The sequence below is a fragment of the Anopheles gambiae genome, chromosome 2, assembly GCF_943734735.2.
Source record: "Anopheles gambiae chromosome 2, idAnoGambNW_F1_1, whole genome shotgun sequence".
NCBI classification, from domain to species: domain Eukaryota; kingdom Metazoa; phylum Arthropoda; class Insecta; order Diptera; family Culicidae; genus Anopheles; species Anopheles gambiae.
The window spans coordinates 85436916-85462370 of record NC_064601.1 but is presented as its reverse complement, the minus strand read 5'-3'; the positions used below and the strand labels follow the sequence as shown (position 1 = coordinate 85462370).

At 45.1% G+C, this 25455-nt stretch overlaps 4 protein-coding genes and 1 non-coding gene across 5 annotated transcripts in view; 4 read left to right on the top strand and 1 right to left on the bottom strand.

The window, feature by feature from the left end:
• The first annotated feature begins 2580 nt into the window (after nt 1–2580).
• On the top strand, nt 2581–6248 carry LOC1276201 (sodium channel protein Nach). Its single transcript, XM_061640520.1, has 8 exons — nt 2581–3038; nt 3112–3381; nt 3493–3658; nt 5107–5334; nt 5430–5517; nt 5584–5714; nt 5790–5886; nt 6033–6248. The coding sequence occupies exons 1-8, from the start codon at nt 2758–2760 to the stop codon at nt 6170–6172; spliced, it is 1401 nt and encodes a 466-aa protein (XP_061496504.1). The 5' UTR covers nt 2581–2757; the 3' UTR covers nt 6173–6248.
• Nucleotides 3715–3796, bottom strand: Trnas-aga (transfer RNA serine (anticodon AGA)). Its single transcript has one exon. It is a non-coding gene; the product is annotated as a tRNA-Ser (tRNA).
• Nucleotides 6249–10167: 3919 nt separating the features above from the next.
• LOC1276199 (fatty acyl-CoA reductase 1) lies at nt 10168–21033 on the top strand. The gene is made up of 10 exons (XM_315515.5): nt 10168–10312; nt 16256–16436; nt 16550–16643; nt 18591–18845; nt 18936–19081; nt 19168–19470; nt 19543–19785; nt 19870–20021; nt 20109–20214; nt 20351–21033. Exons 2-10 carry the CDS (start codon nt 16318–16320, stop codon nt 20451–20453), a joined length of 1521 nt encoding a protein of 506 aa, XP_315515.4. The 5' UTR covers nt 10168–10312; nt 16256–16317; the 3' UTR covers nt 20454–21033.
• A 76-nt stretch (nt 21034–21109) lies between these two features.
• LOC1276198 (gustatory receptor for bitter taste 66a) lies at nt 21110–23322 on the top strand. Its single transcript, XM_315514.5, has 7 exons — nt 21110–21500; nt 21577–21706; nt 21789–22250; nt 22323–22517; nt 22592–22790; nt 22861–22947; nt 23022–23322. Exons 1-7 carry the CDS (start codon nt 21215–21217, stop codon nt 23142–23144), a joined length of 1482 nt encoding a protein of 493 aa, XP_315514.3. The 5' UTR covers nt 21110–21214; the 3' UTR covers nt 23145–23322.
• Nucleotides 23323–23728: 406 nt separating this feature from the next.
• Nucleotides 23729–25455, top strand: part of LOC3289987 (oxysterol-binding protein-related protein 9) — a 52252-nt gene continuing 50525 nt past the window's right edge. Inside the window, exon 1 of the mRNA XM_061652410.1 lies at nt 23729–24350. Within this exon, the coding sequence (XP_061508394.1) occupies nt 24243–24350 (108 nt within the window). The 5' untranslated portion in view covers nt 23729–24242. The remainder of the gene's footprint in view (nt 24351–25455) is intronic.

Genomic DNA, 25455 nt, shown 5'->3' with positions numbered 1-25455 from the left:
AAGGCCAATCTGGTTCTGGTGGTGTTGTTGAAGCTAGTGCTACTGTTCCGTTCGGTACCGGTACCGTACACTTAGACAAAGGCGCACATTGCATCATCCAGTCGCGTGGTATGCAACGGCAATGCATCGGTTCTGCGCCGAAGGTCTTTTGCCAATTCTTCAATGTTCCGTTGGTGAAATTGAGGGCTTGCGAATAGATTGTGCGCTTTGCACTTTCACTTTTGATTGCAGTGGTTTTAGTTTGCAGTAAATCACAAATAATAATGCTTTTAAGCGCACTTTGGACATTGTTGAGGACTTTTCTGATTATTTAGAATGCTTTAAGGGCAATCAAAACACAACCATGTAGAATTGTATGTACCTATTGGTATGTTAGTTCTAGAAATAATCCTTCCGGATACTTACTCTAAACGAGATAAAGGTCAGTGTTCCTATCCTCGTGCCTATTCCGAATTCAAACTACAAACTTCTAGCATCTCACAAACACTTCACAATCACTTATCACAATGTAAGCAACGAACATTAATCTCCCCAGTTTCTCTGATGAAGCTGTTAGAACCGTTAAAAGCGTGCTCCGGTTCTTCTGAGATGGAGCGCCTTGGTAGTGCCACAACTCATACTCGCTTGCACGTCCTGGTCCCGATGGCGAGGCTCGTCTGAACTGATCATCCCCATACTGGACCGATTTTATAACACACATGACCCCCACGCACCTTCACCGAGCGGTTTTGTTGCAAAAATTAGTGACTGCGAGGGTCGCTGTTCCCCAAACAGCGGTAGTGTCGTAAAAACCAAAACAGGCATCCAACAAAACGCCCTAAACACCGGTCACCAGGAACACGACACCGGTATCCGGTGCGGTTCCGGTATGGTTTAATTCAGCTCCGCTCCAGCTGGACACCATCTATCATTGTTATCGGAGCCGGAGTTATCAATAATAACTACCGTCACCGGGAGCGCGCACACACACCATTCAACCACCAGCGTCCAAAGTCAAAGCAACTGCGCGGGACGGCGCCAGCGTCGGCATGTAATTAAAGAATTAATTTTAATTTTTCCCCCAACTCAACGGGAAACGTTTGCCGGGGCACTGGCAGAAGAGCCCCCGAGGAAGCTGCCCGAAGGCTTTTCTACCACCCCGACGGAAGTGATTTATCCGGTTCCGGTAAGACGACCCGGGCGCTGGAACGTGGCGTCGTAATCTTACACGCACGCTGTACAAAAGCTGAAGCTCAGCCACGTTGTGGAGCTGATTCCGCTGGTGACCTTTACTATCCCGGTGAATGCCTTAATCCCGTACGTTGCCGGGCGGTTTTTCTTCGCGCCAACATATGGTGTGCGGCATTGTAGTCGAGATGGTGGTCGGTATGTGTGTGTATACAATGAAAAAGACGTATAGGGTCACGGCAGGAGCAGGAGTGTTCGGAGTTTGGATACGAAGAGGACAGCCAACAACAGCTTTTTCCATAACGAGGACTTCAACCTTTTCTGGTAGAGATGCACGCCTGGCCGGGTGGACGGAGAAAGATCCTCACTAGACTTTTACTCTTAAAATACTTCAGTCTCTTTGCTTACTCCCAGGAAGGTTTAGTACAGGTCGGTGGTACAGGAACGGGGGGTCAAGAATTTGGATGATTCCAAAAGGGTGTTGTTATTATTTTCAGCTTCATTTTTTTTTTGACAGAGAAGAAAGAAACAACGTCATAGCTTATGATACAACTTTTTTACTCTTATCAGAGATGGGATGGGCCCTCCCCTGGCTGAAGTGACTCGTGTTAGCACGTATAAAAATGCTGGCCGAGGAAGCCGGCCAACCGAACACAGGCGCAACCAAACGGCACCCAGCATCATCAGCTTAACAATCACACGAACCTTCCGACTGAGTGGTGTGTGGTGTAAAGTGCGGTTCCGTGCGGTTTCTGTGTTAAGTGTTCATTATCTGGAAAACGGCATAATGATGACAACTTGGGGTCTGTCGCTTCAACTACCACTGCGAGACTACCACTACCGACTGATTGTTGTAATGTCAACGTTTATTTGAAATTATCATTTGTTTTGAAATACAACAACCGTTGCATAAACAACAATTTCCGATTATATCTCCTTCTATGTTACAGAAATTGCTAAATACCATACAAAATCAACATAAACATCCGTGTGTAATGCTGGTGGTAGTCATCGTTATTGGAAAATTAATCTGTTCCCCTTGATCGGCATCAAATTTGTATGTGTGTTGTGTAAGTGCGCTCAAGCAACCAAGCATGACGTCTCAGACTCAGAACGAAGATGTCGTTAGGATTGGGTGGAATTTGAAGGGATCCGATTGTTCGTGTGATCACACAATTATGTAGCCGTCGTAGCGGTGGCATGCATTTTCGATTAGCTCGCCAACCGTAGCGGCAACCGCACGGAAGACTCATGTTGAAATAATGCATTTTGATTGTCATTTTGCTGTAGAAATTCCTGAACAGTGGGAAAAGGGTGATATATTGGTAAATTACATTGAAATTGTTGCATGATATGTTATATACTTTGGAGCAAAAAAGCGACATTTTTGCTAATTCTGCTCTTTATTTTTTCTTCCTTTTACTTTTCCTGGAGTTTGAACACCTAAATCAACTCCATTTTGACCACAGAGCTTAACTCATGGTGTGAAATATGTTGTTCCCGTACCACACTACTTAATCGCCATTTCTCACTCGATTAATTCCACATACTGTGTCTACCCTCGCGTGAGTCGTCGTCACATTCACTGTCATGGATCTGTTGCGCACGTTTGCTAGCGAATCCTCGATCCACGGGCTGGCCCACCTGGTGCGAAGCCCACACTGGCTAGAGAAAGCCTTCTGGCTGACGGTGCTGGCCTGCTCGGTCGTCTGCTCGGTCAGCATCTGCAACATGCACTGGGAGCGGTTCCAGAACAATGCCACCGTGCTGAACGTCGAGACGGACTATCTGAGCTGGAACTTCCGGCCACCGGCCGCCACCGTGTGTTCCGAGCACGTGAGCGAGGAAAAGCTTAACCAACTGATCGAACGGTAACGGTGCGTCCCAAATGGAGAACAAAATAAAGATTTTTAATATTTGGCTTGTTTCCCCCCACCCGCCTAGATACTGGCAGATGGACAGCAATCACAGTGCCTACGATCACTATCGCAATTTCCTGCTGACAGTTAATCGGGCACGATTTGACAACCTGACCTTGTTTGAACCATTCGTAAACGATAGCAGGTTGCAGTCGGTTTCGGTAATTGATTTGGCCCGGGAGCTAAAGTCCCCGCTGACGCCACCGTGGAAAACGTTTGCACCCGTGCTGACGGAGGTAGGCGTTTGCTACTCATCCACCATGCTGTACGCCTTCCAGAGTCCGTACAGCGATCGGTAAGCGTGTATTGATAAGATTAGTCTGATTAGCTTGACCGCCGAATCTGATGGGCATGATTTGTTTCTCCCCTTTTTGCGTTCAACGATGTACAACGTAATGCTGATTAGATCACAGGCTAATTACACGAAGGCACGGCCGGCCGATTGTTACACGCTGGACGTCTGTCGTACGATGGTAGCGATGAGTCATGTCGATTCGGTTCGCACCTATGTGGTGAGTGTCGCAAATGCAATTTCGTTATATCCCTGGAAAGACGATAGCATTAACCCGTCATTTCGATATTAAGAGATCATATAGCTTTTATAATGAAAAATCAAACCCCAAAAAACCGCAGTCGGTAGGATTCGAACCTACGCTCCCAGAGGGAATCTGATTTCTAGTCAGACGCCTTAACCGCTCGGCCACGACTGCTCACAGTTAACTCGCATGCTACAACAAAACAATACGCTTTCCCTCTCAACATTCCACTGCACGCGTCCGTTACAAATCTATTTTAATATTTCATAACGCAACGTGGATTAGAGAGTGAGTTTTATTTTAGCACAAAAACAATTTTTACACCATGCTGGTGGGTGTTATGTTGAGGAATGTTGATTGCTTTGGGTTGAAAAAACGAACTGAAGTGAAATTCTTTGCAAAGTGTTCACTTCGGATGGGGTTATTTTGTATCGTTTTATCGTCCCCTGTGGGAGTTTTGTATAACAGCAGCAGAATAAATTTTCATTGGGATTAGTCCTCGAAGCAACAAAAACAAGAAAAGCCCAAACATTTAGCTCAGGGTGCATTTAGAGATGCAGCCGACATAAACTTTTTAAAAATATTGTTTTAATATTTGTATCAAAATTACTAATTATATATTTCCTTTTTGGCATCAGTTTAAATATTTTAATGATTGTATTTACATACAATAAGAAATTACAAAAATACAACATTTTGCATTTGATTTCACTCGGTCATTATATGTACCTTAATGGATAAAGTTACTCTGAGCATAGGCTTTCAGCAGTGTGGAATGTATCAAAAATTTGCTGTTCGAATATATTTACAATTTACTGAACGAATACTTTTGATATGCACTAGGCTGTTAACTATGGTGCTAAGCTATTCGCTACATGGTCCGGGATATTAAATTCCAATTCGGAGAAATCCTTTCAATTTGAATTCAATTATAACGTTTGGTTAGTGTTTTCACGCTGTTTATTGCAGTGAATATTTATCTAATATTTATGTATGGTGAAGTATCATTACAAGGCCTTATATTTTTTCAATGAGTTAACTGCTACTTTCTTATGCATTTTGCGAGCGTAATTTCATTGTATTGAAAGTATAGTCTATGTAAAACTACTAATCCAGTCGATTTCTGAGCAATTATATTATAGCCTTGCTTGAATGTATATGTCAAGGAATATGCAAAGATTAGGAAAACCTTTTCAAAGACCTTCAAAATGCCAACAGTTTGTCTCCATACGAGTTTGGTAGTGTAGAACCAATTGTTCTGCAATGAAAATACTTCCTTCTATGTTTGTACGTGCATTATGTACAACTGTGCGAAGCGTTCAGTACTCTTACTCGATAACCTTTTCGTGATGTTTCTGTCACCCGATATGCGAATGGCGAGCCCTCGCGGGAAGTGTGACTGTCGCGCGAAAACCCTGGTGACACAGCATGCACACGTGTCTGACACTTAAAAACTTGTCATATTTTACATCCGTCTTAACAAGCTAACCTGGCAAGCCGTCGCTTCCTTTCATTCTCCCTCGCTGCAGTATATCCACATCGAGCAGGACGTCATGACACCAGACAACTCCATCTACTACGCGCTGGATCAGCACGACATCATCAGCTCGTCACTGTCCGTCGAACAGGTGGTTGCCTCGAAAGCGCTCAAGCAGTTATCCCGCCGTAGGCGCAAATGTCGACTGCCCTCCGAGCGACTACCGTACTTTAGCGTAATTGTTTCCTTTAGTAATTCAAAATTCCAGCGTGTATAAAAGATTGTATATCTTCAAATGAATCTTCCCATTTGCTGCCACTTGTGTTATAGGTATACACGATTAATTTGTGTCGGATAAATTGCCGAATCGAGGCCGCCCTTCACCTTTGCGAGTGTGTCCCTTTCTTCTATAACATTGGTAGGTTTTGGGTAGCTTGCTCGCAAACATCTTAATTACAAAACGTTTTGCTATTCGCCGAGTTAGGCAAACCGTCCTGCACGCCAGCCGGACTGTACTGCCTGGGGAAGCAGTTTAAGGCGTGGTACAAAACGAACTGCACCTGTCAGCCCCTATGCGAGTTCGTCTCCTTCAAACAGGCGTTGGTGAAGAAAACGGTACAGTAATTTGTGTGTGTGTGTGTCATTAAGGCTTTTCCGTGCAAATGCAAGTCCATTTCATTTCCCCCGCAGGTGCTGGGGCAAGCGAACAGTAAGCTGGAAACGCAAATTATCTACCCACGGATGCGAATGAAGCGTGACGTACTGTTCGACATCAGCAACTTAATCGGTACGTGTTTTCGGTCGAGGAGCGGAAAAACTATTACATGCAAATAGTTTTCCCTTTTGTGTGAGGTCACAACCATAATTATGTGGTTTATAGTTTGGACGCTTTTTCCATAGTTTTTTTTTTGTTTGCATTTTTTCCTCTCCAAGTCTCGTTGGGCGGCGGTGCAGCACTCTTCCTGGGATGCAGCTTTATCAGCTTCGTGGAGGTTATATTTTTCGTGCTGGAGTACATCACCCAAAAGGTTTACCGTCGCTATCACCGTAACCGGGAAGGAATTCAACCATAATTTTTCAATTTAATGGATCATTTTGGAAGCTTCGTTAGGGTTTGTTTTACTGCAAGCATAATGCAGTGGCTAAGGCGGTGTTGTAAGCAACCCAAATGATTTCCTTTGGGGCGTGAATGTTACGTGAGGTATGTTTTAATCGATTCATCTGCTACTGGTGCTGGCATGATACACACGTTGAGTTCTCCAAAAAAATGGGTATTTCATGTTACTTTTGTTTCCACCACAAAAAAATGTATTTTTGGTGTGTTCGCGAGAGTTGAAGGTCGTCAGGGATAAGCTTCCCGCGAGGGCAATGTTTGCTTTTGCCCATTGCACGTACGTACAGTGAGAGTGAGTTAATCCCAGGTTGATGATTGTAATCGGCCTGGGCCGGCCTAGCCAGAGATGAACGAATTCCTGAAGGACGATCGTGAACGTGGACCCAACTATGAAAAGGTCATTGACGTATCCTAGTATGATAGTAGAAGGTGATGCAACTGATGAATAATAACCGATGGTCTTTTTCAATGTTTAATATGGTACAGCAACAGTGGTCGGTCTTGGAATGTTTAGTCCAAACTACTGTCACATGGTAACAATTTCGTTAAATCCTAAAGGTAGGAATTTATCATTGCATCTAGCTCTCTATTAGTACAATTAGGATACTTATTTTTAGCTACTTTTCTGCCTAAAACAAGACAAAATGAGATGATATAACAACTGTTAGATTTTAGAAAATTAATAAAAACTATCCTAAAAATGAGAAAAAAATGAACACACTTATGTCATGGAAAATACAACTTAAATTAAATAAAATAGATATGCAGCCAACTATACTACTTTTATGTCACACGGTATACATTGAAGAATTGCACAACAAATTGTACAAATCGTATGTTAGAAATTTTCTCCAATGAAGCAAACAGCTTGAAGAAGTATTGATTTGTATATCAATGCACACAGACCACAACAAATTTCGATGATCCTTCATCCTGTTTGTATTACGTCACTATTGAAGTGTAGATTTCTCTGTTGAACGAAACTGAAAGTGCGCCCCCAAAAAACCACAATCGATACAAATTTATGCTCATCATTCGACGATTCGCAACAGCGGTACCCACGGCCATAATGTGAGTAACAACCGAAATCACAATCACAACAACATAATCGGAAATTCGTTCGCTTACACGTCAGCGACGGGAAGAAAGTCAGAGAGCATGCACGCATCATTAACATTATTCGCCATTGTTGCGACAAGGCGGCGTGCGGGGGAGGCAGTGAACGGAACTATGCACCCAGTGCTGGTGGTGCTTTTTCTTCGTCCTTACACACTCCATTGATGGGAAAAGCATAAAAGCATCTGCCGAAAGTATTTTTTTTTTTCATTCAGACGTGGAATGTCGATAAGCAGAATGTGACGTCGGAGAAGTCAGTGTTCAGGGAGCAGAAGAATTTCGTTAGAAGACTGGACAACAGTCCAGTTTCGGGTTGCTGGTGCTACGGCATTTCACGATAAATTTTCTTATCTCGAGCGATTTCGGTGCTTGGATGGCATCACAAAAACGAGCATAAACCAGTCAGCAGCGCAGAGCAGAGCAGCTGGTTGCGGGAAGATCGATTTTCAATCAGCATCGGTACGTTCTCGCCGAACTCCGAAGATGAGTCGCCCGTCATCCGGTTTTAAGCTGCCGGCAGCGGCGGCGGGTTCACGGAGTTCAGCGTGATGCTGGGCGAACGCTTATCCGGTTTCGTGGAATTTTGGCGAATATTTACATTCTGCCTATACCGGTTTGTGAGTATGTGTTTGTTGTCGCCCGCTGTCCGTTAATTTTGGATTTATTTTCCCCTTTTCTGGGTTCCCAGCTTGGGCTGTTTTCTAGAACATTCGAATTAAAATTTAAAAAGATCTCAGCTGAAACGAACAGGAGCAGAAGAGGATGAGGAGGGACGACAACAGCTTTCTTCGCCTATTAGCATAGAGGAGGAATGTATTAATAAAACTAGCTAAACTTAGCATTGCATAATAACCAGTTATCCGTCTCAATTTAATACATCTCTAAGAATATTCATCGTTCTTAACTATCTTCTTGTACAATAAAGAAATTCTATGTATTTCATCGTCTTTTATAATGTTATTGAGTTTTTTATCACACTGTTCTGTTGTTATATAAATAGTGTAATTATACTATTTAATTTTTTTTTTGTCTTTTATCACTGCCAGCAATTTTATTGTGTTCTGTTGCTTTGTCAATATATTAGCAATAGCAATGGAGATGCATAAAAACGAAAGAAATAGCAATGGAAATAAAACGTATAACAAGACAGATATATCATAAATAGTGAATAAATGGTATTCCAAATCTATGTCTTAAGTAAAAAGCATTATTCGCTTCTGCGTGTTAAATATTCATTGTAATGATCAGTTCTTGGACAATCACACACTCCAGATTCCGTTTTACAGCACTTTTTGATGTGTTAAAATCTATGTAAAAGAACTAGTGTTCTTATTATTTTGAAATACATCCAACTCCGCTTTTATTAGATCCGCTATTAGATTCGTCGCATATAACCTACTTTATCAATATACACTAAATTCAATGACTGCTTCATCTCCTGCTTATCTACCCGTCGTTTTTAAACGATGGAAATAAAATATGAGACTGTTGATGTTGAACAATGAGTGGAAAAACTCTGTAATTTAGAGGAAGTTTAAGTATAGACAAAGGATTTTTAAACAAATTTAGGAATTTTCCACGACTCAACGTTAGGTTCGAATACACAGCTTCAACGCCGCGATTTATTTTATCACTGAAACCCCCAATAAAACCCAATGGGCCGGTCTGGTGGTACAATCGTCAACTCGTACGACTTAACAACATGTCAGTCATGGGTTTAAGCCCCGAATAGACTGTACTCCTATACGTAGGACTGATTATCTTGCTATGGTAACAATAAGCCACTGAAAGCCAAGCTCACATCACTAGTGGGTACAGGCAGGCCTTGACCGAAAACGGTTGTAGCGCCAAAAAAGAAGAAGAAAACCCCAAAGTACGTCCTTAAAACTTCCTTTTATCAGAGAACGTTTTTCACACTTTCCAGTTTGAATTACCAATTCCAAGGTTTTCACATCAATCGATTCTGGTTGCATAATTCAATAAGATAACCTGAGATAACTAGCACATCAACTGAGTTAGACTCATGAAAGCTTTACACACCAGGGAAATGACAGATTTACTCGCACAGCTTGAAACAGTCTGAAAGCAATTACCACCACCGGCTGGTGTGTATGGATTTGCTTCCTCTCTGTCAAGGTTTCGCGCCGTGTACGTTGAACTTAGCCGCAAACAACTCCACTAACGCACGGTAACGCTTCACGGTTGATCGACCGCGAAGAAAGAAAAGCGCCGGAAAACCTCCCCAAACTACTCGCATTACATCGATCGCGCAAAAGCTCACGCAGCACAGCACAGCAAAGTTCTCCAGCTGCTGGAGCTTTCCTCCAGTGTTGTGAGAATGTGTGGAATGTTTGCTTGAGATAGCACGAGGCAGCAAGCAAAACCTTCAAATGCCTCGCCCAGTGAAATCGGTGACCTGCACCACGTGCACACACACACACATACATTAACGAGCCGGGGGAGCTTTTTCAAAAGGCATCTAACGCCACGCGGTTACCCAACCGGACTGCGCAATGATGAGCGCCGCTTAGACGCAGCCAGCGCAAGCAGTTAGCAGAATAGAAGTGGGAGTAACGGATACCTTGAGAGAGCGTTCCGAAGCTTTCGGATGTTTACGTTACACCCGGTACGTGAGACGGTTCGGCCAGAGGCGCATATGTGTGTGCACACAAAGAGTGTGGCTGTCTGTGTGCAGCATACACGCTTTTCCACACTGAGAGTCTGCTGGGGTGAGTTGTCGAGAAAAGTCGGTAGAAGCGTCACCGCGATGCAAAGACGTTAGAAAAGTGAGGTGGGGAGGGTTGCTACGTGCAAGAAGTTCGGTTTGAAGCTCGCTCGTGCTGGTACGGGTGGGTCAGTCGATCGGTCGATTAGCTGGCGAACGGTTCGGACCATTCCACGCTTCGTGTCACGAGTGAAGTCTTTCGGGGTTTCGTTCAACACAGTTTCAACAACCAAAAAGGTGTTGCTGCGCACAAGCGAAGTAAGTTTGCGCAGAGCCGCTAGGCATCAAGCAAATTGATGGTGTAATATTACGCGGCTAATGATCGTTCGTTGATCATTCCGTGAAGAAGTGAGATTTTATAGAAATATTATTCCATTTGGAGCAAGCAAGTTCTTCGGTCGCGTTAGTCTCCTTTGCTAATACTGAACTCAATCTTCTGAGGTTTCGCCCTTGTGACCTTGACAACTTCAATATAGTGTAGTGCTTGTGGATGTTTGTTTTTTTTTTGGTTTTTTGGTGGTCTTATTGTCGATTGCGCAGCCAGACGCAAATTCGACAGACAACACGCGGCATCCAACGCAAGGTTGTAGGTCAACAGCACCTGGCAGGCGAAAGATCGTGTTTGGATCGTGTTGCGCCATCTGCAAATAGTGGCGCGCATTCAACATCGCCGCCGATCTTCGCCCGATCTCTTCACTTTCGTCGCACGCCCGGCCAGTGAAGGTTAGGTGTGCTCTATCGCTCGGCACGTGTACCAGGAGGGAAGGGGGGCATCCTATTAGAGCCTCAGAGACTTTGGACTCGTCAGATGAAGCTCCTTCGATGTCATCATCATCATCATCGATCGTACCCGGGGACGATTGCGACAAAACGGGTTAGGAGCAAGTGCAAACTGAGAAGTGTACATAGATTTCAACAACTTCACGAAAAACCCCAAAACAAGATGGCAAAATTTTTAGTGAATTCAATATTCAACCCCGCACAAGCGGTAACACCCTATCGAAACAGTGGTTGCACCGGAGTGAAGAACCAGTTTTCCGACCATGTTTTCGAATCAATCGAAAAAAAAAAAACAACACCAGATACCCAAGGAGACTGTGTGTCAGGTCGAAATAAGGGTGCGGGTTGGCTACAGAACTCAGCAACGAACTTACACACGCGTCTTCAATTCGCGACCGTTGGAATGAGGTACCGCGAAATACCAAGACACCCAAGTGCGAAACTGTGAACCAATAGAGCTGGTACCACCTGCACGCCATTCACGACTCCACGGTTGCTGGGTATTAGAGTGCTTTGGTAGGCCTACACCGTACTTTCGAAATGTTCGGAACACGCAGGAACCGGCTACAACGGGGCCAAAGATTGCCCCAACAGTGGTGAAGCAGACATGCAGAATTGCCATGCGTTGCATAGGAGCTTGCTTATTGTTTGGGTCGGAAATTGAAGTACTTGCGAAAAATACGTTCTTGCATTAGAGCGCTCAGGTGGACTTAGAGTTAGAGCTTTAAGCTACCCTGCCCTTTCGAAAGGATGGTTTGCTAGAAAACACACACACACACATGAACCTACCCCCTATGATTAGTGAAAGATCTTGCAATCGTCAGTGGCACGAGATCTATCATTTGCTGGAAAATGGCTTCCCTCTGCTAACGATCTCTTCTTTTGTCAGTTTGATGAATTTAGATAAATTGCCCGTCCTATGTATGACACCTTAGTGACGTTAATTTGTTCCTCCATTAACTCCTTGCCCAGTTTGTTGATCAATAAATAATCAACAAACGCTGATGCGTGTGTGTGTGTGTGTGTATGCAATGTCTTTCCATTTACTTTGCTCTATCTATTAGCAAGCACCGCTGGTTTAATGTTTCGCATAAAACTAAAGTATAGTTCTGTCGTAACCTTTACGATTGAATGGGTCCTATCCGGTCAAAGATCACACTTCCTGCAACGTTTCTGTCTGCTTCCGTAGCGCTGCAGGTTGTTATTTCCGCGTGTGTCTAACTTTACCACCGTTTTGGTCAGGTACATTTTTGAAAAACAAGTTTTATAAAAACAAACAAACATCAATTCAAACTCCTAGCCAGATTGCGCAAAACTTAAGCCGCAAGGTTGATCGTTCTCAACTGAACGTGTTGCCGTCCCGTCTCGAAGAGCGCATTTTCGAGTTGAATCATTCCAAAAACGAGTTTTACCAAACGCTCAAGACAGTTAGACGGGCTTGGATCGAGTTTTAGTTTTTGGCCGCCAATGTCGCTTTGTCTTCACTCTCCAAGCTATCTTCATACACAGGAGATGGGTAAGATGTCTTCGCCCCACCACCACGTAGCACGTTTGTCACTGTCAAGGTGGTGCACCGTACCATTTCGGCTTCGCTTTTTGGACGATTCTCTAGCCACTGCCAGTTATCGGTGAGGATGTGTCAACAACCTTCAATTTGGTTGGGTGAATATTTTAAAAAACCTGGAAATGCACACCCGCACACGACTAGGTGAAGGTTATTAGGTGGTGAATAAAAAATAAATAAATAAGATAACACGTGATTCATGGGCGGCATCTTATAAATAACAATCGGATGAATCGCCAAGGAGTTGTATGGTTGGTATTTTATGTGATGTAATAGTAGGTTCGTTTTGCAGTTTAAAGGCTTTTTTATGATGCTTAATTAAACTGTACGCAGTAGGAGAAAAGTCTATAGCCGCACTGAAATGGTTTATTGTTTTATACCGTTTCGCGATGCTACCTTTTACAGCAACTCAGCTATTTGTCGATCGATAGCTTTTATTAATCGAAAAACGATCCTCTACCCTCATAAAATGACCAAATTTCGATGGTATTTTTTTTCTCTTTTTATAATTTGCATCTACCACATCATCATCTGTTGCAACTGCAACCTCAAAGCATCCCCTTGATGCTTGGAAATTCATTCGTAAATTTTAAATCAAACAAACAAGCAGAGCGCATTACGAAATGATTAATTAGTACCTCCGCCATTCGTAAGCATACGCCTGTTGAGCTTTTTTTGTGTTACTGTTCATCACCTTCAGTCGATCGCTCACCGGAGCGGAGACATTGCTCCACTTTCGTTGCCGACTGCTAACCTTCAGCAAAAACCGGGATTTGGTGAGACTAGCCCGAAATCTGGCCTCCCCAAAAGCCAGCAACAACCACCTCCTGCCCGACATTGACCTTGGTGGGTTGGTGCAAAGTTTTGGCAAAGGTTTTTGACTGGCACGTGTTTGCGACGGTGCTTTAATGATCGAATTCCGTGACGATCACAAGGGGAGCCAGCGAATGGCTAGGTTTGGTTGTTTGGTAGCTTCACGTTGTGCCTCATCCTGTGTTTTTCTTCCCCCGAAGAGAGTCTGATCTTGAGATGGGAGCTTGGTTTTACGGATACGTTGGTTTTAATTCGGATCTTTTTGATACACCGCGATGCGATGGAATGAATCGTTCAAGCGTACGCGATTGGTTTCTGGCTTACGTCAGAGCCTTTAAAAGCGAAGCGAAAGCGTGGCAGACGATCACATCGCGCGTTCGCGCCTCTGTTTAACGCGATAATATTCAACGAATCATGGCAGTAGGGTAGACGCTCTGCTCATCAAGAATAGCTAATTTTCCACCTGTTGGCACAGATTTTAGTGTTCGTTGTTGCTGTCCTTAATTGATAGAAACAGGATCTTCGCGCACAAAACGAACCTAGCTTTACAGTGCACGATATCAATTAATACAAACAAAAAAACACACACACACCCGTAAGCCTTTGAAGTAGGTCAGCATCAAATGTTTGCGCTGACCCAATGTCATCTGCATCAAACCAACCGACCCCAGCGACAACTAGTTTGATGGATCGGATTCGCATATTCAGTTACCCGCTCGGTGCCAATTAGCCTGGGAAGGGATTGCGGTTGGTATGGGCAAATACAAACCTTGCCATTCCACCAGCCCGGTATTCGGATGTGTTGGGGTGATAATGAAATGATCATTCAAGGCAGCCCGAAGCGTTAGGCATGACGAAAATGAAAGTTGTTACGGCAACAGTCGCGAGGTTTGCTCACACACGATTTTTTGAGTTGGAGTTCTGTCAAAGGATGCGCGAGGAGAAACGCTTGTGCGTACACATACACACGTGTGTGTATAAATGTTTAACACAAACTTCATTAACGTACTAGTGAGGTTAGCTAACGTGCGTGCGCGATCAGCACGCTGTGGGAAGTAAATGATGCGTGTGTGTTTTTTGAGTTGAGTCGTTTTTAATCACAATGGATGAGTTTCGAAAAGTTTGCATCGTAACGTAGGGAAGGAAACGCCCACGATTGATGTTATTATGGGGCAGCTCGGTGCTCCAGCTTAATTAAGATTTCCGGAACCTTATTAGGCCTTCATCAAGCGAAAGATTGATTTTCTTTCATATCTTGAAATGATCATGGTTTTGTTGAAAAGGCGTCATTTGCTGTGAGATTGTGTACAGGTTCACAATGTAATCAAATTAGTTACATCAAATCAAATGATTTGAGTGTCTTTTCATAGGCAACATGCATGCATATTTGTCAACTCTTACTATGAATGCTTTTAGCATCTTGGATAACATTGAAAGAGTAGTCCCTGATCTTACACCTCAAGGCTGTACATTGAGGAATATTATGTGATAAAAAACGCTAGATAAATGGCTGGGAAAAGTTAAATCTTCCAAACGTTCCTCTAATCTTCGGCATCGGTATCACAGAACCTCCAAAAGCCCTAATGTATCAGGTCCACGCTGACCTTCCAACAAGCCATCGGACAAAGCTTAAAGGCCTCTACCTACGATCGCCTCTACGCACATAGTGAAGGTCATCACATCACACCATCGTAAAAACAAAGACGAGAAATAAGAAAACGAACAAGAGCTACAAGATACACCCCTCGGGGGGAGGGTTAGGGCCAGTCTCCAGCGCTTGCCGAGGGGTTGAATCTTGGGTTGAAAAAAGAAAGAGTTCAACCTCAAAACTGGTCTCAAACGTCGTTTAGAAATTGAAATATTCCACAATTAACCGTTAGCTATCGTACCAGGGGAGCCGTACGAAGGGCACCGTACCGATACTGGAGCACTGGAGTTCTCAGAAAGGGTAACACGGTCGGCATTTTTTTATTAAATGGCAACAGCAAAAGGGGGAAAATAAGGTTTATTGTGAATGTTCTCAAGGTTACATGGTACGAATAGAAGCACTGTCTGCTCCAGAAACACAAAAACCCATTCAGAAATTTAGCAAAGATCTAGTTTGAAAGTCAATCTGTCTCCAGCTGCAAATCTGTCTGCGAAAGAAAAACGATAGAAATGCGAAAGAATTTCTGTGTCACACCAAACCAGTTCGCTGTAAAAGGGAGCTTGATTGCTCCGGTGTACAAGATGCGTCTCGATCTTTCCTTGATCTTGTTAGATAATTGGCCAAGCAAGACAAGGGTAAGTTATGGTACATCACGTCACTGTAGCTGTTGTTGTTTGGCCCATCATTCGTATCTTTTATGGGAAAATATGACAGCTGAAAATTGAATGCACCGAGGTACGGGTGGCTGGCGTCTATGTAAGGAAGGTGGTCAATAGAGTTGAAGTTTGTGCCAGTGTTTTTTGAGTTGAACTGGGATAGCATATAGTGAAAGAAGAGAAGATGATTTCAAAGGTACATGAAGGGATATCGCAATAGCTCAAATGCTAAATTCTATGTTAACAACCGTCTACACCTAATTGAGGCTTGAAGGTTACGATTTACAGTTGACACAGTATCTTTAAATCAACAACAAATTTTAATTAAAACTATTTGATAAACACAAGCCTCATTGGTCAACAGCTATCTTCCTAAAATGTCTACCCAGTGTGTGAGCCGCGCAAACAGCGATCTATTTATTTTGCCGTCTACGCCGTCTTTGCCGTCATTCGATCATCGTGCTACATTGTCGACCGTTCAACCATTCCACACAGTTCCCAAGCAAGAATGATCATGCTGTTTGTGATCATCCCATTATGCAATCATCGTTTGTAAATAAACAATTTCCACGACAAGCGCGAATACATTAACTCTCCCTCAACTCGCGTAGCTTCCGTAAATCCCATTCGTGAATGGTTTGAAAGCAGCTCGATCGTTAGCTTGGATTAAACAATGCTGCGAATTAATTTCCTCACGTTTATTCATCCATTGCTTCCCTTTTTACGTGTTTGTCGTACAACGTTCTAGGGAAACCCAACCAGCTACGAACGAAGATAGCAAAGCTCGCCGTCAGCACACACGATGGACATCGATATGAATGGTGGACGCGACCGTATCGCGCCAATGTTCAAAGATCGCCACGTGCTGATCACGGGTGGAACCGGATTCCTTGGGAAGGCGCTGATTGAAAAATTACTCCGGTAAGTACCTGAGCAGTGGGGCAGTTGCCACTTTTTTATAGATTGACCAATCTATCTGCAAGTACATGCGTGCGTGCTCGTGAACTAATCGATTGATACCCTCTGATCCACAGATGCTGTCCGGAGATTGGCCAGATCTATCTTCTAGTCAGATCAAAGAAGGGCAAGTTACCGCGTCAACGCCTGGAGGACATCTTTGCCAATCCGGTAAGTAGTGCTAGTAGTAAACGAACACAAGATGGGGCCACCGCTCTCGGGTCATAGCGCATCGCGTACCCAGAAAAGATCAAACATTGCCTTCAATGGTAAATAACTAGCACAAGGATGAACAATACCCGCGTACAGTACCGCGCCCGCCTGACCTACTGTACCGCGAAACCGCGTACACTAAGCCCCGTTATGCGAGAGAGCATAATGGCGGACAGTGCCACAGCTGCCGATGTTATTGCGATGCATCGCGCGGTAGCTTTTGGGGGGAATGGGACAGGCCAAAACGTCAAACACCCGTTAGCTGGCCTCACTCTCGCTCTCAACCGTGAGGCTGCGTGAAGTGGACTCCAGTGGACGCGGGCAGCTTCGCGAGACGCACCGCGTACAACATGGCAACAAAACAGGTCCACGGTGTGCCGCGCTTGCCGCCACAGAAAAGACCAACCTTGGAGTTGGGCAATCGGCGTACACGTCGTCGTGCGCACGGTGGCACAGTATTGCGGGATACACATTCAAACCACTCTCTCTATCGCGCGCGCTCGCGCTCTGCAACCGTTTGATGAAGCAATGCCTGACGTCGATCATTAGCACTGGGTTGAAGCCTCGCCAGTGCAGGTTCCGTTGCCAGGCAGCCGGGTGTTGTGGAGCTCTTCGCCGATCGCCATTCCTGCAGTGCAGTGAAGTCGCTATGCCACTGGAGAGTTTGAAGTTTCCCTTTCCACCAATCCAATCAAGAACTGTTTGCAAACCCTTTCTAGTGTGTGAGTAATCAAAACGCTGCTAGAAGCAGTGGGTCAACAGAACGATCTCTTGATGATTGATGTATCCTACCCAGACAAACATCTTGCCAGACGACCAAAACAAGGGGGTGTTTTGCATGCTACTAAACCGGTCACCTATATACCGTACCACCACGTCGTTTAGATGCATGATTAGTCCGTCCCGAAGCCAACAAGTGTCCGTATCGAGCGAGATACGCAAGCAGAAATCGATCGTTCTCAATTACGCATAATTATAGCCTCAGCGCCGTACGCGAGTGCCGCGTCATGGCCCCTGCTCAATATTTTGTCTGCAAACTTTCGCTTCCTTAGCCCGGTTGGGTCGGGTGTGACTTGGTGTTGGGAAATGATTATGCAGATGGGGTAATGCTCTCTCAATGGAGAAATGGCGTAACGTGGCGTGGCACTTCCACGGAATTATGTATGATGAATAATGCTGTATATTTATTATTTTCTATCAGAAGACGATAAAACTAACAATTTGAATTATTTAACTCCTTATAATACCTCAAGCGAAAGATACTATAAAGTGCTCGAAGTGAGCCTATGGCACAATTCGTCAGTTAATTATGAACCACAGAACAATGCAATAAAAGAAACCTTAAATGCAATCCTTGACATGTTGGTACATAATTCTTTCCCAATCGCAATTTGCGCGACTGTACCTTGTAATGTAAAAACAACATGAACGGTTCATTACCGGGCCCTGGGTCAGGTTGGGGCTTTGATGTGGTCAGTTTTATGGTCGCGCGTTCTGTTTAAAGCAATCGCGCAAAGAAAATGTGCTAATCACGGATGAAGCGTACGAAGCTTCCTTGGCCTTTGAGCCTTGCTGTGTGCTCACAGTATAGTATGTCATGGATACAGAGGAGGAGGGGGACATAACGAATAGTGGTCAAATTTTTGCCACTAAACTTTAGCTTAGCAACCCTTGAGGCAGATAAAGTGGTAGCACATGCGTTGCTAGATTAGGTAATTAAAGCTTCGAGTCTTACCTTGATGGCGACTTTCTTAAGTTTGCCATGAATTTTTTGCTGCATATGCTGATAATCTGCTCTTAAGTGTCTAAAACGACCTCTAGTTAATTCGTCGAATTAAAAATGAACTCACTAATTACTCACCTTTGCTTTCGACTCCTCGTTTCTGCCAAAATTTGCCCCGCCAGCTGTTCGAAACCGTCAAGGGACTGCGCGGTCTGGATACGTTGATAAGCCAATGTACCGTGATCAGTGGCGACGTTACGGAACCGGAACTCGCCATCTCACCCGAGGACCGTCAGCTGATTACGGAGAAGGTTTCGATTATCTACCACTGTGCGGCCACGATTCGCTTCGATGAGACGCTCAAGAAGGCGGTCATGCTAAACACCCGCGGCACCAAGTACATGATCGACCTGGCGAAACAGTGCAAAAAGCTTGACGTAAGTACCGGTGGGGCTGTAACGGGAACTTTTGTGGCGGGGTATCACAGCTGAAGCTAACTGGGCGCATTTCCGTATTGCTTCGAACAGATGTTTGGCTACGTTTCCACCTCGTACTGTCATCTGAACGAGAAGCTGCTGCTCGAAAAGCCGTACCCACCGCCGGCCGATCCACACAAAGTCATCAAGGCGGTCGAATGGCTCGAGGAAGGTGTGGTGGACGGTATGACCAAAAAGTGAGTATACGGAGGCCAACTCCAATGTGTGCAAGGGGGGGGCTTAAACTTTAGCACACCTTAACCCTCTCTTGAATTGGTTTCAGAATTTTGGGCGACTGTCCCAACACATACGCCTATACCAAAGCACTGGCGGAGGCGCTGGTGGTGGAGTCGATGGACGAGATCCCGGCCGTTATCTTCCGTCCCTCGATCGTGATCCCGACCTGGCGCGAACCCATTCCCGGCTGGACGGACAACATCAACGGTCCGGTTGGGTTGCTGATCGGCGCTGGCAAGGGTGTGATCCGCTCGATGTACTGCGACTCGGACGGGTACGGGGACTATCTGCCGGTGGATTTCGCTGTCAGTGCAATGTGCGTCTGCACCTGGAATTACGTCGGCAACCAGTAAGTCTCAGTGCGGCTGTGGTGGGATGATTAAGGAAGCAAACTTACCAAACGTCCTCTCTTTCTCTTTAGGGATCACAAGCGCAACATCTATCACCTGGTGAGCTCGGCCGAGATCAAAGTCTCCTGGGAAGGTATCATCGAGCGGGGCAAATGGATCGTCGCGAACAAGATCCCGCTGAACGGTGTGCTGTGGTATCCGGGCGGTACGATGAAACGTACCCGCTGGGAGCACAACCTGGCAGCGTTCTTCTTCCACTGGATACCGGCATTCCTGATCGACTGTCTGCTGTACTGCTTCGGATATAAGCCAATGTAAGGAGCAGTAGGCGATGCAAGCGACACGTTAGACAGTTTTGTATGACATTTAACTTTTTGTTGTTGTTGTATTTTCTCCAGACTATGGAGGATACATCAGCGTATCGCCAAGGGTTTTGAAGTGTTCGAGTACTACGCCAACAACCAGTGGGACTTTGATAATGCCACGATTCTGTACCTGCGAACGATTATTAACGACGAGGAAAAGGTTAAATTCAAAATAGACGCCGGAGGTATGTGTTGGTGGCTCGAATTCTCGGTAACGTAACATCCAAGCAAGCTAGCCTTTAATTCCCCTCTCTTTCATTCGCCGCCCCTAGGTGTGGAGATCCAGGAGTACTTCGAAAACTGTATACGGGCCGCCCGGTGGTACATTCTAAAGGAAACGGACGATACTATCCCCGCTGCCAAGCGTCACATGCGTGTGTAAGTAGCTGTGGGAAGCACTCAAGCCTTTATTCGGAGAAGAAGACGAGCAAAAGAGCAGCATTTTATCTCTTACTTACAATTTCATTCTTGGCTGTTTCGTTTCATGCTCCTTCACTACTCACCCCCGGCACAGCATGTGGTGGGTCGACAAGATATGTAAGACATTAATCTACGGTGGACTCATTTACTACATCGGCAAGGCGCTCTACTCGCTACTGTTTGCGTCCGTGTTCTAGGGAGCACACTACTTCAATTATCACCACCACCATCACTACCACCAACAGAAGCAGTAGTAACTGCCACGTTACCTTTAGTGCGTTAGTTTCAGTGTGATTAAGTGCAATTAATCTATCGATTCCATCACACACACACCTTTTGCGACCACAGTGTACAGGAGGGCTCATTTTGTTAGGTTAAGCTTTCCCTGTTTTCTCCCCTTTCTCTCTCTCTCTCTCTTTTGACCACTTTTGGTTGACGTTCTGTGGGCATGGCGTCTGAATTTTTCTCCATCTCACCCCGAACCCCGAGAATGGGTGGTGAGCTCTGGGGTGTGTTGTTTTAGTTTTCCATTTTCCCCTCCCTTCGTGTTAGTTGTTTAAGTGAAGCAAAGTACCATAACCACACACAATTTTAGACGGTTTTGTTCTAGTGATAGGGGGTAGAGATGATTTATGTATGATTCGTTTTTTTTTGTTTTTTGTTTCATTTCGTAACATTTTTTTCATTTTTCCTTTGAGATAGGAACTCGAGATACCCTTTTCTGATAGGATGAATAATCAATAAAGTGTAGAAGAGTTTGATTTTTATCACCCAAAATGGCGTAATCATGCTAATTGTGTTCCCATCGCGGGTCGTCGTGCTGTGAGTACGTCGTGACCGACACTTTGGTTCCTCATTTCATCCGAAACAGTGCGAGAAAACAGTGTGGTTGGAAAAGCGTATCTACGTTCACCTCCAAACCATCAAGTAGTTCAAATATTCTAAATATAATTTTAAAATGAACAACGATAACATCAAACCGACCGATAGTAGCTTCTGCCGGATAATGAAACCGATCTACCTCGTGTCCAAGATGGCGGGCCTGTGGCCCCAGTCCTTTCTGCGGTCGTCACCGGGCGTGACGGTGCTGGACATTGGCTACCTCATAGTGCTGTACGCCATGTACTTCTTCTTTATCCTCGTTAATACCAATGCGAAGCTGTGGGACTACTACATGAAGCCGTTCGAGTCGGACATCCTGCGGTACGGGCTGCAGACGCATCTGGTGAACGGATTGTTTCTCGGTGAGAACCAAGGGCTTTGAGCAAAAGGGGATGAGTGTAATGGAAAGTAATGAGAAATTTTACCACACAAAAACAGGCGTTGTTATCGTAACGATCAATGTGGTGCAGTATCAGAAAAAGTGGGACTACATGGAGCTGCTGGACAACGTTACGAAGGTGGTCGAGCAGGAGTTTCACGTCCGCTATCCGATACGGGTGGTACAAACGTAAGTGAAGCTGCTTATTGGGTTTGGGTTTGCTGTTTTAATCGCAATATTTTAAAATTATTCGCCATTCGCCCCCCATTAGATTCATAGTGATTGTAATAAGCTCTGAGCTCATTTACCTCGTCGTGATACTGGCCGGCTACTACTATCTCATCGATCAGACGCTAAACATTACTACAAAGTATCTGTATGCATCGTACTACATGATGAACATTTCACTGCTCGCCCTCATAAACGAGTACATCTATTTTACCGTGCATATACGCCGGCTATTTATGATAGTGAATAGATTGCTTAAGCAGCTACTGCTTGGTGATACGAACGATTCAAACGAAACGGTACTGCTCGACCAAAACCGGAAGAGCAAAACTCCAACCATTGCGTACGATGAGATATTCACCGTGTACGGGCGGGCGGGCGGACGGAAGATTGGTGATGCAAATGCCGGCGGAATGGTGAAAAGCAAAGGTCCACCGAAAGTGACGATGGTTGCACCTGCCTCGGCCGGGTTTAACAAGCTGTCCGCTACGACCGTTTACACTACGTAAGGGAACACTTCCACGGGATGCAGATCGGTTTATGTGTTAAGAAACAATTTTTGTTTTTACTTTAAAAGGTACATCACGCAGCTTAAGATTGATAATCAATCCAGCATGGAAACGATACTGAAGACGGTCAATCGGTTGTCCGTGCTGCACTACCATCTGTGCGATGCGATACGGCTGGTAAACCGTATCTCCTCCCTGTCGCTCATGTTTCACTTCGGCGCTATGTTTGTGTTTCTCGTGTTTGGCCTGTTTACCATCTACAAGTAAGTGTGAGAGAGACCACATAAAAAAGCCACCAAGCGAGGGGTTAATTTAATTGTTTGCGTGTGCTTCCAAGAGCGTTTAATTCCGGCACTTGGGCATTCCGTATCATGGCGATAGCAAACGGGGCCTGGATTGCGTTCTACCTTGCGGCAATTCTGAGCGTGATAACTGCTACGACGGCGGCACAAACCAGTGGCCGCATGACCGGTGACATTGTGCATCAGATCATTCGAAAGCATCAGAACCACTTTTCCGTGGACGTTATCGAGAAGGTGAGTTGGAGTTTTGGAGCAGGAGAAAAACGGATGCATAATTAATGTCATTTATATCGTTTTACTTCAGCTATCTACACTATCACTCCAGGTGACAATGCGTGACATGTCGTTCTCGTGTGGGTTGTTTAATTTCGATTGGAACCTATTCGGTTCGGTAAATTGCATGAAATTACATCCAGTGTTTCTGTTTATAAATTTGTTTGTTTTTTCGCTTTCTTTTGTTTGCAGATTCTTTCAGCATTAGCCATGTATTTGGTGTTTCTTATTCAGTTTGATGTAGCCCCACCGGTTGGATTAAATTCACCGAACTTAACCATCCCATCGATTGAGTTGATTGATTTTGAAGTGTGAAGTAACGTGTGTGAAGAATGAAATCAAAATTCGGATTGTTTAAATCATTCAGATTAAAATAAAATGTCCATTTGTTCTGAACACGTGACTGCAACGGTCGAAATGCATTTGCGCGTTTGAATTTAAAATCGAGCGAAAAACGCTTTTCGCCCGCACGGCAGCACTGTAGGGCGAACGGGTTTCTAGCACAACTACAGTGAAGGACACAAAACAAATAGACAAACTAAATGTATTAATTTTCCAATAGGTTTTTTTTATTCTAAGCTATTTGAATTCCTCCATTAATCACACCATTTTCTGATGCATGCCATAAATTTCTTTGGAGATTAACAGTGTTTCTGTTTGTTTTGCTGTGCTCCGTTCCTTTCTTTCTTGGCGTGAAGCAATGGCCGGGCTGCAATTTTGTTCGCTCAAATGAAGTAAGCTAGATACTAAAATGAAGTTTGAAGCACGATAGTACATTCTAAAATATATTTTTTATATTTCTTCAATCCCGGAAAGTTGCACAATCGCAACCCACTATGGGACTGCGAAACACTTTTCTGGCCAAAACACATTATCCATCTGCCAAACGCGAACGCAAACTGTCAGTCGCCGTCAGCTGTCAAACGATGATACAATTTTGCGTCGGTTGTTTTGCTTGTGGAAATCGTTTTCGCGTACCGAACACTTTCTCGTGCTCCTGCAAAATTTAGGAACCTGCGGTCGCTTCGCTGGCACGTGCATTCTGGTTTGCGGGAGTGCGCACAAAACACACACAAACACATTCGCCATTCGCCCCGGGGTACGTGCGGTGTGCGCGGTTCCGTGCGTGTGCATGTTCTTGCGGGACGGGACCGAAGACGGCATTCCCTTCCAGCGCCTGTGTGCTAAAAATACGCCTGTGTGTACGTACGTACGTGCGTGCGTGTGTGTCCATTTGTGTATGTGTGTGCTGTGCCTGTGATTACTATTTTCAAGTTGCAAGTCCCAGAAACTTCCACCAGCGGGCAGACCGCCATCAGCTACCCCCCGTAACCTTCAACCATCCTGCCCTCCCCTCCCGGCCCACCCATCCGTGCCCGTTGTGTTGTGTCCCGCGATTAGATCCCGCGTAAGATGGCGATGCTGGAGGGCACCCTGTCCAAGTGGACGAACGTCATGAAGGGCTGGCAGTATCGGTGGTTCGTTCTGGATGAAAACGCCGGATTGCTGTCGTACTACACCGTAAGTAGCTCATGCATGACCCCCGTCGTGCCCTCGCCTTGGAGCGGCGCGGATGACAGCGAGCGAGCGGACCCGTCCGTCCGTGGCGAGTACGCGAATGTTACGACAGAGACACCAATCCGGAGGGGAAAAGGGGGGTTTTCTCTTCTTCGCTGTTGTTGCTTCGATCGTGTTCGCATTGGATTTCTCCACCATCATCAGCAGCTTTTGGTTCGCTTTCCAGCTTGAGCGGCTTGAGCCGCGACCACATGAGTACACTGTTATACACTTGAATGTTACACCCAACACTTGAAGCCAAACGTTTCGATCAACATTTCTTTCTTTTTACCAATCATTGTAGATGAAGAAAGGGCATCCTCTTCTCCCCACCCCACCCGGTACAGAGTACATGCACAAGAACTTTATCTCGCATTAATCGCGGAGCTTCTTTTGGTGTGTTGAACGAACGGGCGGATGAGCACGCATAAACCGGAATGGAATTATCTTATCAAACCGAACCCGTGGTGAGCCCAGCAGCAGCTCCCTCCGAGCACCGTTATGGCACGGGGTTCGGTAGAAGGCGGGGGATGCGCAGTGGAAAGGATGCCATTCGGCGTGCGTGCTTGCGTTTGTCCGTGCCCCGGGGTTACGTGTGCGGGTAGTGTCACGCGGGCCACGGGATAGCAACACACGTTCTAGAAACGACCACGGTCGTCCATCTGGGGCGCAAGAGCCAATCGTGAATTATCACGCACGCACACGCTAATTAGCCGAATTGATAAAAGCGCAACACACTGTATGCAAGGGAGCGCCGAGTTGTACATCATACAAATGTGTAGAGGTTAGAGAGAGAGAGAGAGAGCGAGAGGGTCTTTTTTAGCACAATCTAAACATTTGCTGAAAGCGAGTGTACTCTCCAACCCAAGCTTATCATGTACGCGAGGGAACAATCCGTTCGCCAATATTCATTTTCGCTTGCTCCCTTGCTGCGTCGCCAATCGGCCTGTCAGCCACTATGTAAACAGTGGCACTAGGCACGCGCATATTGTCCCCCCATATTCTTCTACCCTGGCCTGAAGTGTGCGATGATAAGAAAATTCTATTACTCACAAGCCACACATAAACG